Source organism: Piliocolobus tephrosceles, chromosome 5 (genome assembly GCF_002776525.5).
Source record: "Piliocolobus tephrosceles isolate RC106 chromosome 5, ASM277652v3, whole genome shotgun sequence".
Taxonomy (NCBI): Eukaryota; Metazoa; Chordata; class Mammalia; order Primates; family Cercopithecidae; genus Piliocolobus; species Piliocolobus tephrosceles.
Window position 1 is genome coordinate 34915530 of NC_045438.1, and position 21117 is coordinate 34936646.

The following is a 21117-nucleotide window of genomic DNA, read 5'->3' on the forward strand; positions in this document are numbered from 1 at the left end:
AAATAAATAAATAAATAAATAAATAAATAAATAAATAAATAAATAAATAAATAAATAACAAGGAAGAGAAAATGTATTTACTATTCATCAAGTGGATGTGGATCATCATAAAGATCTTCATCCTCATCATCTTCACACTGAGTAGGCAAAGGAAGAAGAGGAAGAAGAGTGGTTGGTCTTGTCTCAGGGGTGGCAGAGGCAGAAAAAATCTGAGTACAAGTGGACTCACGTGGTTTAAACCCATGTTCTCAAGGGTCAAGTGTAGTTATGTTTATAATAAATTATATGTAAAGAAAATCATCAGGAACATATCGTTTTCAAAGAAGATACTGGTCTGCTGACATATTAACAAACCTCCAGCAGCATGTGCCTCAAATAATTCTAATCAGGACATGAGTTATTGAAAATTTTCAATAGGCTTTTTAAAAAATAATAACTACCATTTGTGTAGTGCCCACGATGAGCAGAGTACTTTTGGCAAGTTATTTCTAACCATTTAAACAAATCTGCAAGTAGGATGTTATTATCACCATTTGTCCCATAGTTTAGGAGAGGTACAAAGAGGCTTCATTACTTGCCCAAGGCCAACAGCTAGTAAGTGGCAGAATATGAGTCCAAGCCTAGCTCTGTTGACTTGGGAGTCCACCATCTTTCCACTCAACTCCATCATTACTCTGTATCAAAAGGCAGCCTCAGTTCTTATTTAAATTTGTGCATATTATTATTTATCTGCCAGTGAATTTTTCAGGGCACATTTCTAATCACCAAATGACTTTCCTCTGCCATTTAGCATGTTTCTGGCTTCTTTTTGACTTGCCACATGGCTGTACTTTGATTTTGGAAGCTGACTTAATGCCATCAGAAGAAAATAACAGGCGTGACAATAATAACACGAGCCACACCCAGGTTTCTATGGTGCTTGCATCTGCTGGAAGCTCTTCCAAGGACTTGCATATGTTAGTAAACACATTTAATCCTTACTCCACTTTGAGCTCAGAGTTATTGCTATCCCCATTTTACAGAGGAGGAAACTGGGGGAACTTGCAGTTAAGTAACTTGCCCAATACAGACATTAAAGTGATAGAGGGTTTAAATATAATTGTAAAATATACCTGCTGAATATAAGGTATGTGCAACACAACAGAAATATTTGAAACCAGTCACAACATGGCTCATTTCCAGAAATCCAAATAACCTCAAGCTGATTGTATTTTAATTGATGGAGCAAAGTAATGGCCATGCATAGGGCCAAATAAGTTTGATTTGTCCAAAAAGGTAGATACAGATATAGATACTTTGAACATGTGTACCTGCCCATAAAATATGTAAAGAATACAAAGACTTAACAACAGAATTAATACCGTAATCCAGAGCCAGATTCATAGCAATGGAGAGAATCTGGCTGTACTTGCAAATCAGGACACTCTATACACACTGAATATATTGCATCTTAAGCATCGCCTTGGTTATGAGCTGAAGCAGGCTAGTGTCTTCCATAAATAGCAAACCAAAATTGCCTTGTCTGTGTCCCTGCTTGGTTCCAAGAGCACTCTAAGCCTTGCATTAGATTGCAGGAGCATGAAAGATGATACGCTAACTTGAAAAAGGTAGAAATAAATGCAAGGAGTCCACAGTTGGATCAAGGCAGTACTCTGAATCTCTGCCCTAAGAGGCCCTGATTTGCTTTCATTGGTATTTGTTATTCAAGTGTTAAACCAGTCTTTGGATATCAGTATTCTGATGCTACTAGTGCTCTTTGAGGGAAATCTCATTTGTGGCATATTATTTATAAATGGCAGAAACTCAAACTATCGTGTGAGATAAAGTTGTCCTTTTCCTACATATTTATTTTTCCTATGAATGACAGCCTTTATGAAAGTCAGAAAGGTGGGATTTACGAAGGAGGTGAGAAATCCCAAGGCTTCACAAATCCTTTTGGCCTTTCTCCCCTCTGCTGTCCATCTCTGCTCTCTGCTAAAAACAGCCTAGCAGAACTGCCAAGCTTGCAAACCACGTTTATTTTTAAAGCATCTCTATGCTGCACATTTTGGAGGCACTGATATTTTTAAGCAAAAAGCACCCACAGTAAGTCTAAGCTAGTACACCACTCCTATTTGGGTTTTAGTTGATTGAGTTATCTGTTTACCTCCCAGTCATGGTTCAAGAAGATTACCACAGCCAAAACCCGTATCACAATGCTGTTCACGCAGCTGATGTCACCCAGGCCATGCACTGCTACCTGAAAGAGCCAAAGGTAAGACGACCCAGCTGCCTCCTCAGCCACCTGGAAATGCCAAGGAAAGTACCTGCTGGGCCCAAGTCACCCAACATATCTGAGTAACTATGTTATGTGTCATTAACAATGTGAACACAAATTATGGATATTAAGATTCCAGTATCAGCTCTGAAAATCTTACAATGTTCATGAAAAAGAATGGGACTCATCTGAGGTTTACTTTCATATTTTGTATATTTTTGAGGCTGCATTAGGACAAAAAAAAACTTCCTGTCTATGGCAAGCTACATCTTAGGTATCTTCAACAGTACATAGAACTAGCTCCGTGCCTTAGATCTTTGCCACAAACAGCACCAGCATTGAACTTTGCTGGGAAAAGTCTCCTACTGCATGAGTTTTGATCAACAAATGGAATCAAAGCTCCTCAAGTCTGATGTTCTATTTCCTACTGAGCCAACTGGATATCCTGATTCAGGGCCCAAGAAAACTTGTGAATGTCAAAGACCTCTTAGCAAGCATGTTCTGATGCAATAAACCAATCCAAAGTTAAAAATTAAAAACATCATAATAATGCTCAATACTCAACATTCAGGCAGTGCTTAGCTGTATCAAGTCTGTTGGTACAAGGTACAGGATGAGTTTTCTTAAGGTTTCTGGAAAATTATATTCTAAGACTGTTGAGTTCAATCTGTTTTTAACATCCCCCTACACACGTGGATGCTTTGACAGTAACCACTAAATGTTCAGATGTCAAACAGGCACTCTCAGGGCAAAGCTGGGTGGGTGCCTCATCCCTGCAACATATCCCAAGGACATTAATGGCTCTGTTTTTTAATTTCCAAGTAGTGTAAGCATTGCAATATGTCATACAGTTGTATTTTTAAAGTTAGTATTGGATTCCCATGTCTCTGCTTATTTTCCTAGCTAACCAGAAAATCACAGATTCTCATACATTCTCCCACTATTTATTACACATTGAAAAAAATGCAGATCTTACAAGTCGGCCCACTTCTTTCAAAGTGGCAAAGATATATTAGACAGTTGAAATACACAAATGATTTTTTATTAGGTCCATCACATGACTTCAACTTTTTTCTTCATTTACACATTTCTCTAGGAGCAAGGCTGATTTTAGGCCCTGTCTTTTCCCTATTCACCCAACAGCAGTATTGCCAACAAGCAATGCCATCACAGCAACAAAACAAAACAGAGTGGAATAGGAAGAAGGGGATACCAGAATGATCTACACAATTTGAGTTTACCCAATTATTTTCCACACAGTCCTTTCCTTTTTGCCTGTGATTTCCTGTGACTGTCACCTCATTTAATGCTTCAAAGGGTAAAGGTCTGGCTGATAGGCTTAAACAATGCCATGATGATTCATTGTGTTTGATTTAGCCAAAATGATTATGAGCTTATTTGTTAAAACATACCAGTCAATCTCCCAATTTGTTTTTTTAACAGCTCGCCAGCTTCCTCACACCTCTGGACATCATGCTTGGACTGCTGGCTGCAGCAGCACACGATGTGGACCACCCAGGGGTGAACCAGCCATTTTTGATAAAAACTAACCACCATCTCGCCAACCTATATCAGGTAAGGGAGCCCAACCTGGGGCCAGACACAGTATGGTCAATTGCCTTAGACCTGGTGCTCAAGCCCAAATCTTGCCCATGGAGAAAGTCTTCTTTTAGGGTTAGCCTCAATGATGGAGACCACATCCAAAGAGCATGGGTTTGAAATAGGCCCAGCATATCCTGCAAGAGAGATTACATTAATTTACAAGGATATCCAAGGAATTCAATTTGCTCCAAAGCAGGTTTGAAATTGTCTTAAGTTGAACAGGATCCTTGAGCCTCCCCTCTCATGGTCTGAGAATATCTGTCTCCATGGAGACTATCTTGTACATAATGGCCACTTAAAGCCAGTTCCTACAGGACTGCCATGGATATTTCCGAGGTGCAACCCTAATTCAGACTTGACTCTGGGGCCATTTCTGAACTGTGTTGGCCTCTGAGTCAGAGATATATTATTAAAGACAATAGGCATACTTCATTGTTATAAAATAGTTGAGCAATATGAGAAGGTTGGCCTGAAGAATTCTTCTCTACAATATTGTTTCAGATATTAAGCCCTAGATCGTAAATGAGTTACTTCCAGAATTTTCAATGTGGTTCTTTGAACACCTTCAGCTGTCATTAACAAAATCATTTCACACAAGAGAGTCATTGATATCAGTTTTAGTAGATCTTTTGGGGAAAAAAAAAAAAAAGAGTGCTGAAAGAAATCCTGGCAGATGCCCATAAAACAGCTGCATTAAACAAGATTTTGCAACTTGAGGATGCATTTTTTTTCAATAAAGTACAATTGGAACATGAAAAGAAGCCTTTCTCCATCCAGTTGATTAGCTTTGGGCACAGATAGGAAACAGGTTTCCAAGACATATATGTTTACCTAGCATATACTTCAATTCTGAGCTCCCTTGAGCTGCTAAGCCAGCACCTAGAGCTGGGATAGATATGGCCACGTAGAGGAGACCGGATAATAGAACCAAAAAAGCCTTTTGATGATGACCTAAAAAACTAAACAAAGATTTTAAAAAAGCTAAAACTTAATTTTCTAAACCATCTCAGCAGCAAAATGTATTGCTTGAGAAAAGACACAGATATTTAACTAGGGAAAAAATGAATGACTATCGTGAAAACCCCCAAAACAAGTTTTTTCCTCCTCCTGTCAATTTTGACTTTTTCAAATGTCATTTATTAAACAAAGAAAATCAGTCAACAAGGTTGGCTACTCAGTCCATTAACATATAATGTAAATGCTTACATGATTCTAATTTCCCATCATCAAATAAATCCTACCAATGATGTTTCAGAGAGTAACTACTGCTATTGACTGATTTGTACATAAAAACCAAGGTCATAAAACTACACTTTCACATGTAATATACGAAGTACATGTAGCAAGTTCTCATTTAGAGAGGAATTCAGAAAGAAATATGCTAAATATTAAAGAAAGACATAAAAACAAGAAAATAAGTGTAGAATTTCATTAGTAAGTGAAGAATTACATGCTCACTGATGATTAACAAAAATTGATTCTCAGAAATACCCCAACCTATCTGATTCAGACACTAAAGATTTTCTCGGAAAAATTTTTTTCTCAAACTTTTGAAGTGAAGATAGTTTTTAATAACATTTATTTTCTTTCTTTTTTTTTTTTTTTTTTTGAGATGGAGTCTTGCTCTGTCACCCAGGCTGGAGTACAGTGGCTCAGTCTCAGCTCACTGCAACTTCTGCCTCCTGGATTCAAGCGATTCTCCTGCCTCAGCCTCCTGAGTAGCTGGGATTACAGGTGACCACCACCATGCCCGGCTAATTTTTGTGTTTTTAGTAGAGACAGGCTTTCGCCATGTTGGCCAGGCTAGTCTCTAACTACTGACCTCAGGTGATCCACCTGCCTTGGCCTCCCCAGGTGGTAGGATTACAAGTGTGAGCCACCACGCCTGGCCTATTTTCATCTTTTTATTAAAAATGAACATTCTAATACAACCAAGTTCTACAGGCCTTTTCAATGCAACATATAGTCACATATTTTTAATCAGCAATATAAACTTACTGCATATATTGCAATATATGGCTGATTATCCAAGTCCTAGAAGTTCAAAGATGAATGAAACACAATCTCTGCCCTCAAACATTTGTTCAAACTCAGATGCTCAAAATGAGCAAAATCCAAGCAAACTTAATCCCAGTTTGAAATAGGTTTGAGGGATTAGTTCATGTTGATACAATTGTTTTATTAAAATCTTTAAAGAGTAAATACTTGTGCTGTTCTTTGTATTCAAAGACGTTACTAGAATAAAGTGAGCTACTGGTTTGGTTTTTTTCTCCCCCCCCAGCAGTAAATTTATTCTCTAATTCTCTGGCCTTGTCCCTGTAAGGAAAGAGAAGAGAGAAGGATCCATGTATATATCTCTGTGTGTGTGTGTTTCTGTGTGTGTGTTTTCAGAAACAGGGTCTTGCTTTCTCACCCAGGCTGGAGTGCAGTAGTGCGATCACAGCTCACTGCAGCCTGGAATTCCTGGGCTCAAGCAATCCCTCCACCTCAGCCTCCCTAGTAGCTGGGACTACAGGCACCTGCCGCCGCACCTAATTCTGTTTTTTGTAGGGACAGGGTCTCACTATGTTGCCCAGGCTAGTTTCGAACTCCTGGCCTCAAGTGATCATCCCACCTCAGCCTACCAAAACATTAGGATTACTGTCATGAGCTACCTGGGACTACAGGCCTGAGTTACCATGCCCAACCAAGAAGGATCTCTTTGATTATGACTAGGGAGAAATTGAGGTATAGGTCTAGGGACCACATTCAGGACACTATCTATATCAGTCACTGTTCAACTGGTCTTAGGATCTCTTGGAGGCTGTAGATCCATGTCTTTTAAGATTTCAGGACAAAGTTAAAGGCAAAGCAGTATCACATAGCACCATACAGATATCTCCAGTGTTCTACAGCTGGCTAGAATACAAGCTGAAGCTTTTCTTAGCCAAATTGGTACTTGTAAATACTGAAAGTAAAAATTGTTTAAAAGGACTTGAAAATAATAGGAAATTTCAATTTTGTCAAAAACTTATGATCCCTTATTTTTGGCTATATACCATCACTATTAACTATACTAAGGAACATCAAAAAGATGAAAAAAATTTCTTTCAAAAAGTTCAGTTCAACAAACTATTGAACTAACCTTTATTCAACACTTACTATGACCCAAACACTGTGCCAAATGCCTTTGATGTCATATATTATTAATCTTCACAATAGCCCAGTGGCTATTGATACTTGGGAAATGTAAGTGTTTTTCCTGAAAATAAACAGATAATAGTAGAACTGGAATTAGAACTCAACCTTTTGGTTTCCAGAGCCAAAGTGCCTAAGAACTATGCATACTGCCTCTGAAATTCATACTGATCACCTACCGTGTGCAAGAAACTAACAGCTCTCCTACAATCCTCCTATTGCAGTGAGGCAGACAAGAGGGTTCTAGAAAAGTGATCAAGGCCAGGCGCAGTGGCTCATGCCTGTTATCCCAGCACTTTGGGAGGCTGAGGCAGGGGGATCACTTGAGGCCAGTAGTTGGACAGCCTGGCCAACACGGTGAAACCCCATCTCTACTAAAAATACAAAAATTAGCTGGGTGTGGTGGCACATGCTTGTAATCCCAGCTACTTGGGAGACTGAGGCAGGAGAATCACTTGAACCTGGGAGGCGGAGGTTGAAGTGAGCCAATATGGCACCACTGCACTCCAGCCTGGGCGACAGAGGGAGACTCCGTCTCGGAAAAAAAAAAAAAAAAGAAGAGAAAAGAAAAGAAGAAAAGTGATCTAAAGTGTGGGAGGCTTAATAGATACTTTAAAGTATTTAGCTACAAATGAATGTGATGGGAAGACGGGGGAAAGAAACTGATTCTGTAGATAGTTTCAGGGGGAAAATAAAGAGCATAGAAAAAGAATGCTATAAATTGGGCTTTAGAAAGTTTGAGTAGACCAGGCGCGGTGGCTCACGCCTGTAATCCCAGCACATTGGGAGGCCAAGGCGGGCGGATCACAAGGTCAGGAGATTGAGACCATCCTGGCTAACACGGTGAAACCCGGTCTCTACTAAAAATACAAAACATTAGGCAGGCGTGGTGGTGGCCTCCTGTAGTCCCAGCTACTTGGGAGGCTGAGGGAGGAGAATGGTGTGAACCCAGGAGGCAGAGCTTGCAGTGAGCCGAGATCGTGCCACTGCACTCCAGCCTGGGCAACAGAGTGAGACTCCATCTCAAAAACAAAAAAAGTGTAACATTTTTAATAGCTGAGATGAAAATAGGGCATTGGAGGCAGGACGAGCTGATGTACTTTTAGGATTAAATTCCACAACTCCAGAATAACTGAAAATGGAATGTCTGGTGGCCTTTAGCTGAGTATGGTCCTGCCATCTACAGCCCTGTCTCTGATCAGTGTCTTGTGCATATCATGATTCCGTGTCCATGCTCTCTGTTGTAGTAACTTCAGATTAGTTGGACAGGACATGACCTGGATCAAGAAATCTTTACTCCGCATTATTTTATAGATGAGGAACTGGCACAAATCTTCAAGTTTTCAATATCAAAGGGAAAAAATAATGTTACATAATATGTAAGCTGAGCAAAACCATTAACAACACGTGGTATTTTAAAATCTTTGGAAATGTAGCCTTTTAGCCTCTCAAGGGCCTATTTGCTGAGATACAAATGGGCTTTCAGGGAGCTATTTGCAAATTTTCACAGGATGTCTGTATGAACATTTGTCTATAACTTACCCTCATCAAATTTTAAAATGAGTTGCAGATTCTGAAAATGTTAAGAACCATGGTAATGAATGAAAAATATATATGTACATATATACACAAAAATTATGCATGCACACATGCACATTTGGTCAACAAGAATACTGTAGAGAGGATGTGCCAGGAATTATGTGGCTTGGGGAACACCCTGTGCGTGACTTTGCTACAATCCAGACTTATTATAAATGAGATAAAATGGAAGAGGGCTTCCTCTCCCTCCTTCTGTTGGCTGTGCTCTTTTAGTTCTAATAAATAAGAAGATCATTGCATAACATCCAGCCTGTTATTCTGCCCTGAGATAAAGAGAGAGAAGGGCAGCTGGAGTGAAGGCCAGGTCAGAGGGCTCCCTCCCATGGTCTGTTCTCTGGGCCGGACTCACTCACTGAACTGCCAACCAAGTTCAACTTGAAGGCACTGAAGGCACTTCCACTTGGCACCTCTCTCATCAGACTGGAAGCAGTCCAGGTGTCCAGGGCGGACTGGGAGGAAAAACAGCATGTGAGAAATAGAATCAAGAATTTACTTTCTGTTCCTTCACCGTCCAACCCACATACAATTTTAATGGTGGCCTCAGCAACTGTGCGAAGTAAGCATTAAGTCACATACAACATTGGTGATTATGAATTGTAAAGGAATAACTTTCAGTTCAATTTTAAATTTAACTCCTTTCGATAGAGTCCAACAACATGGACTCTATCATTTACTCATGACAGAGCATCCTTAAAATAATGACTTAAAAAATTGTCCCATAAACATTTTATTTATTGCATTCTACAATGTCTTGCAGAAGTTTATAATCAGTTTTCTCAGTCATTTATCACAAGCACTTAGAGGGAGGTCAGCATTTTGAACCACTTTTTATTCTTAATGAGTCTGAATCACAGACATGAAGTTGACCTAGCCAGGAGAATATTCCTTCCACATGGTCCTATGCCCCCCCGCCCCCCCATCAAACAAACCTCTGCAAAGATTAACATAAGCTCACAATTTCTACAGTATGAGAGGTATTTTTGGAAAGTAGTGTTAAAATTATAAAAGGAGCCTCAAATTTGACTTTCTGTTCCATAAAGTTTCTGCAGTCCCCAAGGCTTCTCTGCAGACAGCAATTGGTATCCCCGCTCCCTGCTCTCAGCTCAGTGTCTTGGACAGATGAAGAACAAACAAGAGAAAGACATCTTCAAACAGTCATTAAACAAGGCAGTGCTATCATTTCGTCAGGACCAAGGTCTTGTTTAGGGCTCAAACAGCTTCTATTCCACTGAGACCTCCTAGGCTGGGGCTCTCATAGTGTTACCAAGGAGACCACTTGGCTTGTTAGGGAAGAACTCAGCAGCCTCCATTATCTCCTAAAGTCTTTCACCTTGTTTCATGAGCAATTAAAAATGAAAATACAGACAATGTTCCTGATGTTTTTCTTTCTGTATCCTCTGGATTTAAATTGTGCAGTTAACTCTGGTTCCTGTTGTACCCCAGATTCAGTTTATCATCATCATTTGAAGTATTTTAATCAAAGAAAGTGTCCAACAAATAGAGGAAAAAGCAGTTTAAATCTGCCTTGTATGATAGCAACTCTGCTCGGCCAGATTCTGTTTGCCAAATACCCTCTTGACTTAATTTGAAAACCTGTGTTGGTGGTGTATTAAAGGCCAGGTACGATACTAGCAAACAAAGGGATTGTTTTGTTTTTAGGGTGAAAAATACTTGCTAATTCAGGCACAAAGGGAAATGAAGGTTTTGCCTTAGAAGTTGGAAGGGTTTTATTTCTTTCAAATTAAAGTTTGAATAGGTTTTGCTGTCACAAAGGTAGATGCTTACTCCTTCAACTTTAAGATGAAGATTACTCTTAAAACTGCAAGTAGGAAGAGTTTGAGCCACTAGAACACATTGTCATCAGGATAATGTGAAATTACTGAACTGATACTTCTTAAAAGTAGACAGACGTGGTACCTGATGTGGTATTCTAGAACTGGTTAGGGTTTCAAAGGATAGTAAATTGTATCCTCTCACCACATGTTTAAATCTCCATGACCATTTCGGATGCTTTTCTTCTTTTCCGCAGTCTACCTTTGGTTGATATGAGTCTTTGAGCCTCTGTGAAAGACGAGTCTGTAGGAGTAGAGCTGCTTCTTGCTAGGGAGGATACAGCATTCTTATCTCTGGCAATTCACTAAGAAACCCCAGTGTATGCACGTCTGCTTGCCACCTCTCGGTTCAGGGCACCAGCATCATCCTCTCATCCACCTACTCTCAGCCTTGCCTGCTTTAGCCATTTTTCCACTATGAAGACAGAAGGAGTTTCCTGAAACTCAAATCTGACCACATCAATTCCTGTTTAAAACCCTACCATGCCTCAGGATTGAGTCCAAATGACTTAACACAATTTACCATCCCCATTCTGATCTGACCCCTGCCATTCCTTCCAGCCTCACTTCCCACCATTCCCCTCCCAGGCTTCTGTGCATCGAGGCTGAACTTCCAGTTTCCCAAACATATCACTCAATCCTTTGTCCATTCAGCAGATATATATGGAGTGCTGAATACATGCCAGGTGCAGGAGTATAGAAGATGAACAAAACAAATAAAAAAGTCTGCTTTGTTCTAAGGGAAACAGAAAGTAAGTAAAATATGTTTTCTATTAGAAAGTGATAATTCCTAGATAAAAACAAAACAAGATAAAGATATAAAGTATTCCTCTTGCTCACAGATCTTCACACCCATGCTCTTCCTTCTATTTGAATAAAATGTAGTATTCCATGGTATATTTTACTCAAATACAATATACAATAGAGTATATTGTCTGTACTCTCTGATTCCTCTCTAACTGGCTCATCCTTTTGATCTCAATTTGGACATATTTCCCTCCTGAAAGCCTTCTTTTTCTCTAAAATTCCATCTTAAAGCCCCTCCTATGTGATTTTCCAGTACTCTCTTCCTTCCCTTATAACAGTATGTATCACTCCAATCGCTATTGCCTGATTAGATGTCCACTTCCCAGACAGACAGTACATTTCTGGTCACCTAACTCATTCACTATGATATCCTCAATACCCAGAACAGTTCTGATGTCCAGGGAATATTTAATAGCTTCTCTTGCTTATTATTGCAGTCTTACTAAGAATACACAGAGAGTATACCATGCAGAAGGAGTAGCAATGATTAAAAATTCTTGGAATGATCTTCTCATTGCATCTTGGAATTGACAAATGCAAGCTGATACATGTTATTTCTTGAGTCATTTACCTAATCCTATTGTATGTGAATGAGTAGTGGGAGGGAACCAATTGCTGTAATAATTTTAAAATTTCTTTGGATTTTACCTAAGTCTAAGGATTTCACTACAGAAGATCCTAAATCTGGCTTCTATCAGATATTGACCAAAAATTCAAATAGGGCTCTTTCTTTTAACAGTTCTTTTAACTTTTGCAGCTACTGAACTTTGGGGTATCAATTACTCAGCACCCATTCAACAAACATTTACCTATTTAAGTGGCACTGTGCCATATACCATGGCACAGAGATGAATACGATATGCTCCCTGCCCTCAATAGCAGTCACATATGGCCACAGTTTTCACACAGGGTATGTGTGCCCTTGGGGATATGTGAAGACTTTCCCAGGGGCACACATGCATAAACAGTGTTAACAGAATCCATTTTTAGGTCCTTAAACTGACCTACCTGGAATGTGCTTGCAGGGCGGTGAAGCCAGTTCCACTTTTCCACTTACCTTTCACAGTTACCCTATTTCCACTTTCCAAAAGACAGACAGATGTCTGACTCATTCTAAGTTATATTTTATACTGATGTGGGTATAAAAATACCAAAGGAACTGTATTAGTCCATACTCATGCTGCTATAAGGACACACCTGAGACCGGGTAATTTATCAAGGAAAGAGGTTTAATTGACCCACAGTTCCTCAGGGCTAGGGAAGCCTCAGGAAACTTACAATCATAGCAGAAGGGGAAGCAAACACGTCCTTCTTTACATGGTGGCAGGAAGGAGAAGTGCGAGCAAAAGGGAAAAAAAAACCCTTATAAAACCATCAGATGTAATGAGAACTCATGCACTATCACGATAACCGCATGGGGGACCACCCCCATGATTCAATTACCTCCCACCAGGTCCCTCCCATCACATGTAAGGATTATGGGAACTACAATTCAAGATGAGATTTGGATAGGAACACAGCCAAACCATATCATTCTGCCCCCGGCCCCTCCCAAATCTCATGTCCTTGCATTTCAAAACATAGTCATGCCTTTCCAACATTCCCCACAGTTTTAACTCATTTCAGCATTAACCCAAAAGTCCAAGTCCATAGTCTCATCTGAGACAAAGCAAGTCCCTTTTACCTAGGAGCCTATAAAATAAAAGCAAGTTAATTACTTTCTAGATACAATGGGGTCACAGATATTGGGTAATTACACCCATTCCAAATGGGAGAAATTGGCCAAAACAAAAGGGCTACAGGCCCCATGCAAGTCTACCATCCAATAGGGCGGTCATTAAACCTTAAAGTTCCAAAATGATATCCTTTGACTCCATGTCTCACCTCTAGGTCACACTGATGCAACAGGTGGGCTCCCATGCCTTGGACAGCTCCATTCCTGTGGCCTTGCAGGGTACAACCTCCTTCCCAGCTGCTTTCAAGGGATGGCATTGAGTGTCTGTGGCTTTTCCAGGTACACAGGTGCAAGCTATAGGTGGATCTACCATTCTGGGGTCTGGAAGACAGTGGCCCTCTTCTCACAGCTCCACAAGGCAGTGCCCCAGTGGGGACTGTGTGGGGAGGCTCCAATCCTACATTTCTCTTCTGCACTGTCCTAGCAGAGATTTTCCATGAGGGTTCTGCCCCTACAGAAACTTATGCCTGGACATACAGGCATTTCCGTACATCCTCTGAAATCTAGGTGGAGGTTCCCAAACCTCAACTCTTGATTTCTGTGCACCCACAAGCTCAACACCATGTGGAAGCCACTAAGGCTTGGGGTTGCACCTTCTGAAGCAATGGCCTGAGCTACACCTTGGCCCCGTTTAGCCACATCTGGAACTGAAGCAGCTGGGATGCAGGGCACCATGTCCCAAGGCTGCAGAGAGCAGGGGAACCCTGGACCCTGGCCCAGGAAACCACTTTTACCTCCCACGCCTCCAGGCCTGTGATGGTTCTCTGCCATGGAGGTCTCTGATATGCCTTGGAGACATTTTCCCCATTGTCTTGGTGATTAACATTTGACTCATGACTTACGCAAATTTCTGCAGCTGGCTTGAATCTCTCCCCAGAAAATGGGTTTTTCTATTGCATCATCAGCCTACACATTTTCCAAACTTTTATGCTCTGCTTCCCTTTGAATGCTTTGCCACTTAGAAATTTCTTCTGTCAGATACTCTAAATCATCTCTCTCAAGTTCAAAGTTCCACAGATCTCTAGAGCAGGGGCAAAATGCCACCAGTCTCTTTGCTAAAGCATAGCAAGAGTCACTTTTATTCCAGTTCCCAACAAGTTCTTCATGTTCATCTGAGACCATCTCAGCCTAGACTTTATTGTCCATATCACTATCATCATTTTGGGCAAAGCCATGCAACAAGTCTCTAGGAAGTTCCAAACTTTCCCACATTTTTCTGTCTTCTTCTGAGCCCTCCAAACTGTTCCAACATATACCTGTTACCCAGTTCCAAACTTACTTCCACATTTTCAGGTATCTTTATAACAGCACCCGACTCTCAGTACCATATTAGTCCATTCTCATGCTGCTATAAAGACATACCCGAGATTGGGTAATTTATAAAGGAAATAGGTTTAATTGACTCACAGTTCCACAGCGCTGGGGAGGCCTCAGGAAACTTACCATCATAGTAGAAGGGGAGGCAAACACATCCTTCTTCACATGGTGGCAGGAAGGAGAAGTGCCGAGCAAAGGGGAAAAAGCCCCTTATAAAGCCATCAGATCTCACGGGAACTCTCTCACTGTCATGAGAACAGGTTGGGGGACCACCACTACGATTCAATTACCTCTCACCAGGTCCCTCCCATCACATATAGGGATTATGGGAACTACAAGATGAGATTTGGATGGGGACACAGGCAAGCCATATCAAAAGCAATTAAAAATATTAAAGGAAGTCTCCTGTAACTGAGGTATGATAACTCCCCCATTCATCTCATAAACAGACGTATGGCCAATAAATTATTATTCTTGAGCATAACTATTATTTCCAAATTTGCAATAAACATGTGTTTTGACCAATGAGTTACTGATAAGAGTTACACTATAAACTCAAGCTAGAAAAATATTTAGTACTTAGAGCCTGACGTTAGGAAATTTTTTTAAATCAAATTTCAATTTATAGAATTTTGTTGCAGAGAAATAATAGGATGACAATAAAAGATTTTCACATATAAAATTATATTACATTAAAATAAAAATCTATGGAGAAATAGAATGAAAATATAAGCTCTAGAGGGAAAAGAATTTATTTAATAGTTCTGACTTAAATAATAAGTTAAATTATTCATGTGGGTGTTTTTCAATGGGTGCTGAATGGGCATTAAACGCCGTTGTTATTAGGTTCCCTTAGACACATTTAATACCCAAAAGAGTGGTATAGTAATTTTATATTAAAATACCAACATTCACTAATATACTTGACATTACATCTTTTGTAACCACTTATACTTATGATTTTTGAACGTTATCAGCTCTGAAAAGTGTGAGGAAAGTATAGTTTTTCAAAATTCACTGAATAAGCAGACCACTGACATGTGGGAACAAGGCCAGTGAACAAAATTGTTACAAGGTGCTATAGACACTAGGATAGAAGTTTCCTGTGGGTGTAGGAGGTCTGGAAGATGAAGCTGTCAGTTCTGTTGAGAGAACCAAGAAAGGCTTTCCAAGCAGATCAATGATTTGTCTCAGAAATAAGTAGATAAGGTCATGTGTGTGTGTGCATGTGTGTTCCCAACTTTATTAAGACGATTCCTCTCACTCTTTTTTGGAGTTATGTAATCCTTTATTATCATTTCCTATGCCCAAACCAAGCCTTACTATAAATCAAGACATTGAAAAGAACCTCTCATTAGCTCTTTCAGGATGACATGGAAGACAAATTAACTTTAAATGAACTTGGTGTATTTGTGATTTAAACAAGAGAGAAGTTTATTCCTAACTTTCATAAAAGTTTGGCAGTTGAAAGTCCAAGGAAGGCACAATAGTCCACAAAATCATTACTGACCCAGGATCCTTTTAATTCTACAATCTGTCATCTCTTGAGTAGGGCACTTGTCCTCCTCGCCCAAAGTAGCTGCTGGAGGTCAAACCATTCTTGCTGCATTCCAGTGAGAAGATAGAATGGGGAAAAGCAAAAGAAGCTTCTCTCAGATGAGTCCACCTTTGCTTTAAACAACCTTCCTGGAAATCCCACACAACACTTCTGCTAACATTTAATGGATCGGAACTTCACCAAATGATCCCACCTAGTTGTAAAGGAGGCTGAGAAATGCTGTCTTTATTCTGAATAGCCATAAGCCCATTTAAAAACTGAGGTTCTATGAGTAAGGAAGAAAGGAAATCGGATAAACAGGATGAACAAACAGGAGTCTCTGGCATAGCTGATGCTTCATCTTAAACCTAAGGCCATCAAAATGATGACTTGGTGTGATCCTTCCCTTTATGTAACATTCTTCCTCTAACCCACCAGTTACTACAGCACTTACATGACCGTTGTGTTTTCCTTTTCTTGTTGTTACTGCTTTGGTTATTTGGTATCCCCACTGTGCTGCCATGTGTCTAATGGCACCTCAAACTCCACATGTCCCACACTGAACTCTACACCTGCTCCACTGCAGCTTTCCCAGTTAATGGGCACTCCATCCTTCTGTGCTCATACCAGAAACACTGGAATCATCCTGCAGACCCAGAAATCAACCACCTCTCACCACCTCTGCTGCTACCTCCCCCATCCACATCTCCATCACCTCTTACCTGGATGAGTGCTATTGCCCCAAATAGCCTTCCACTTGTGTATTAGTCCCTTCTCACATTGCAATAAAGAAATACCTGCGACTGGGTAATTTATAAAGAGGTTTAATTGGCTTATTGTTCCACAGGATGTACAGGAAGCATGATGCTGGCATCTGCTTGGCTTCTGGGGAGACCTTAGGAAATTTACAGTCATGGCAGATGGCAAAGGGAGTAGGCACTTCACACAGCTAGAGTAGAAGCAAGAGAGTGAGTGATGACAAGTTGCTACACACTTTTAAACAAGTAGATCTCATAAGAACTCACTCACTATCACAAGAACAACATCAAAGGGATGGTGCCAAATCATTCAGGAGAAACCACACTCATAATCCAATCCCCTCCCACCAGGCCCCACCTCCACTATTGGGGATTACAACTGAACATGAGATTTGGCTAGGGACACAGATACAAACCATTTCAACTTGTTTCTTCCCTTACCCCTACCAAAGTCTATTGTCGACATACACCAAAAGTGGCCTTATTTAAATGTAAGTCATATAATTTTACTCCTCCCAAACCCTTGCAGTGGCTCCTTATTTCTCTCAGAGTAAAAACCAAAATGTTTGTAATTGCCAGAAGGCTGTGCCTGGTCTGGTGTTTCATGACCTCGCTGACTTCATGTCTTCATACTTCCCCTCACTGTGCATTGACCTCACAGCTGTTAGCTCCTCCCTTGAGGCCCTTGCTCCAGCTGTTCTCTCTAGAATGCTCTTCCCCCAAGACAGGAATGACTCACTCCCTCCTGCCTTCAAGCTTTTGCTCAAATCTCACTTCTCCCCATGACTACCTTACCAGCCCCCACTATATCTGAAAGTGGGGACTGTCAGATGCCCACTATTCTGCTCTTCTCTCCATGCATTTATTATCTTCTCACATGCTATCCAACTCTTTCCGGCATGAAAGTATTTATTATGTTTATTGTTTATTGCTTGTCTCTCCCCATCTGATATGGTTTGGCTGTGTCCCCAGCCAAATCTCATCTTAAATTCTGTGGGAATTGTGGGAGGTACCCGGTGGGAGGTAATTGAATCATGGGGGCAGGTCTTTCCCATGACCTTCTCATGATAAGCCTCACAAGATCTGATGGTTTCATAAAGGGGAGTTTTCCTGCACAAGCTCTCTCTCTTCACCAGCTGCCATCCATGTAAGATGTGACTTGCTCCTCCTTGCCTTCCACCATGATGGTAAGGCTTCCCCAGCCAGGTGGAACTGTAAGTCCATTAAAACTCTTTCTTTGGTAAATTGCCCAGTCTCAGGTATGTCTTTATCAGCAGTATGAAAAAGGACTAATACACCCTCTCTACCACCACTAGTTCCTTGTCTGTTTTGTTCACTGATGTATTCCAAGCATATATCACAGTGCCTAGAACATAGTAAGTACTATGTTCATTTGTTGAATGAAATCAAGTAATTTGTTCTCTTAGCAAATTTATAGAAATTCTGTGTGAGGCATAGGTTTGAGTGGGTACAAAAGGAACAAGGTCGGCTGCCTACTCATACCTAGCTTATAATGTAGTAAAAGAAAAGGAAGTGCATGAAGAACTCCAATACACATCAATGGGACTGAATTTAATAGGAGCCAGGACTTCTGGAATGCCAGAGAAAAATTCAAAAAGACTATAAGACTCAGGAGATAAAACATTTGCCTTTGCCTGGAATGATTGCAGATGGCCTTGTGGATGAAGTATTTGAAGTGAAATTTGAAAGACAGGGGCTGGTTTGATAAGTGAACACAGAGAAAGAGGTGTTTGCAGATAATAAACCACCTTGGAGGGCATTAGGGTAGCAAAAGGAAAAGACACCATCATATATTAATAATTTAATATTTATATTTGTAAGTTATAGTCTTAAACATGATATCATTTATTTGGACTATAAGAGCTTTGTTGGAAAGGAGAGGTAAAGGTATTAAGTTATTGCAAACATTTAGGAACAAAATGATAGTTGGGACAATCTCATAAAGCATTGAATGTCAAGCTAAGGAATTCGACTTAATTTGTCTTACGTGGATCCATTGTGGGCTTTGGAACAGGGTGCTGGGGGAGGTGGATAGCATGATCATACGAAAGGCCAGCAAGCTCCTTGAGAGCACAGATTTTGTCTTATTTATCCTTGGATCCCCAATGCATACCACAGAACCTGGCATATTAGTGGGTGATTGATAAATATTTTTGTTTCAACCAGTAATTAGGGAGAATGTAGAACATTTTGTCAAATAAACAGGTCACAATCTGGCAGCTGTGAGGAGGATGGCTTGAAGAAAAACAATGAAGAAGGACGGTAAAACTGAAATAGGGTGGCTTCAATGAAAGGAATGACTGGGTACAAGTGACACTACGTAGGAAAAACCAAAAGGATTCAGACACCGATTGGAGATGAGGGTTGAGAGTGAACAATGAGTTCTCCCCCAAAACGACCTAAATCTACTCAATCATAACATATTCAAACCACAAGATTTTTAGCAATAGAACCAGATTCAGAGGTAAATGCAAGAATTCCAAAGTGGGTTTAGAAACTAATATCTAATTAGAACAATCAACCTTAGGATTTTTTTGTTTGTTTTTTTGAGCAGCAACTTTAGGTAATTTTGGCAAATTCGGTATAATTCCAGGTATTTATCAGCTTGTCAATTTCAGGCTTCTGATGCTTGGATATGGTAGGACAGAGAAAATTCTTGGGCGGCAGCAAGGGTGGTTTGCAGAGCTTAGGTTTGAGTCTGCAGGCATGGGTGAGGCCTTCCTCAGTCAGCTATACTAGCTGTGTGGCCTCCCTAAGAAACCTGAGTTTTTTATGACCTATGAATTCATGATCAAAATAGTGAAGGGGTATGTGAGGTTTAGATGAGGGCATGAAAAGTGCCTGGCACAGAGTTGGTGATTGATAAATATTAGTCTCTCCTCTCCATGCTGTTCTTTTCTTACTCTCTGGAAACCATCATAGTGCCCCTATTTCCACCGCAGTTCTGGCCAAAACATGCTTTCATGTGTAATGACTCTTCCACAAAGGCTGTGTTTGCAATCATCTACTCTATTATCTTTTAATCCATACTAGCGTCCAAGCTAACCCAATTTTCTTGCATTTCCCTGGTGCTCATCTCCAAATATGGTTTCACCAGCAAATTTCCCAAGTATCCTTTTATTCTGTCTTCAGGAAGATTATTAATGAAGATGTTAAGTCAGGCTGGCATACATCACCATGCTTAAGGCCATCTTCCAGACATTTTTGTTCCACTACAAGGGGATATGGTGTCATTTATCATCAGGTCTTGTTACAGCTTTCTGGCCCTTGAAAAACTAACAGGAGGGTATTCATATTCACATCTACTTGAATTAGTCTTGCAAATGAACTCATGAGCAACTGAGTTAAATGTCATCGCAGAATTGAACATCTGTTACATCACAGTAATCTATCACTCTCTTCTCTCCTAGATCTTTACAATCAAAACAAGCTAGTCTAGCATGTGATTTCCAATCAACCTTCTCTTTTGTTGTGTGCCCAAAAGGAAATAATAGACCAGTTGATAAAAGTAACAAAATTTCATTACTGCTTCAAACATGCTCAAGTGATAAAGAAAGAATGACGACTCCTTGGTAATTAGTGAAATGAATAGCAATAGGACAGACTCTACAGAAGATGGGTATGAGACTCAGCCTCGTGAGACTTACCTCATAACCAAGTATTGGAGATAAAGGAGTGTGTGGTTTTAGAATCAAGAACAGTTAGTTGCAACTTTCCTGACTTGTGTTTTCCTCATGGAGCATTGGTTGATTGTGTCACTAACAGAGATTCTCTTTCCTCATTTGCTGAAAAAGTTGAACATGATATGGGTGGCTCAGATACAGTAGGGGCATGATATAATGGGATGGTTTTTAGCCTCACTTCTGACTCCATTTCGTCACCATATTATTTTCCTTGCTTCTTTTCCCTTACTTTGTAATTGTGGTAAAATACATGTAATATAAAATTTACCACCTTAGGCCAGGCGCAGTGGCTCACGCCTGTAATCCCAGCACTTTCGGAGGCCGAGGCGGGTGGATCACGAGGTCAGGAGATCGAGACCATCCTGGCTAACACAGCAAACCCCATCTCTACTAGAAAATACAAAACAAAATTAGCCAGGCGTGGTGGCAGGCACCTGTAGTGCCAGCTACTCAGGAGGCTGATGCAGGAGAATGGCGTGAACCCAGGAGGCGGAGCTTGCAGTGAGCCAAGATCGCTCCACTGCACTCCAGCCCAGGCAACAGAGCGAGACTCTGTCTCAAAAAAAAAAAAAAAAAAAAAAAATTACCATCTTAACCATTTTGAAGTGTGCAATTCAGTGGTATTAAGTACATTCATAATGTGCAATCATCACCACCACCCATCTCTAGAACTCTTTTCATCTTGCAAAACTAAACCCTGTGCCCATTTAAAAATAATTCCCTGTTCGTCCTTCCCCTTAGTCCTTGGCAACCACCCATTCTACTTTCTGTCTCTAAGACTGTGGCTGCTCT

At 40.4% G+C, this 21117-nt stretch overlaps 1 protein-coding gene across 2 annotated transcripts in view; it reads left to right on the forward strand.

The window, feature by feature from the left end:
• The window catches only part of PDE7B (phosphodiesterase 7B), a 342996-nt gene that overhangs the window by 299032 nt on the left and 22847 nt on the right, over window positions 1-21117 (forward strand). For both annotated transcript variants that reach the window (XM_026455008.1, XM_026455007.1), the window contains 2 exons: window positions 2154-2254; window positions 3701-3832. In XM_026455008.1, the coding sequence (XP_026310793.1) occupies window positions 2154-2254; window positions 3701-3832 (233 nt within the window). The remainder of the gene's footprint in view (window positions 1-2153; window positions 2255-3700; window positions 3833-21117) is intronic.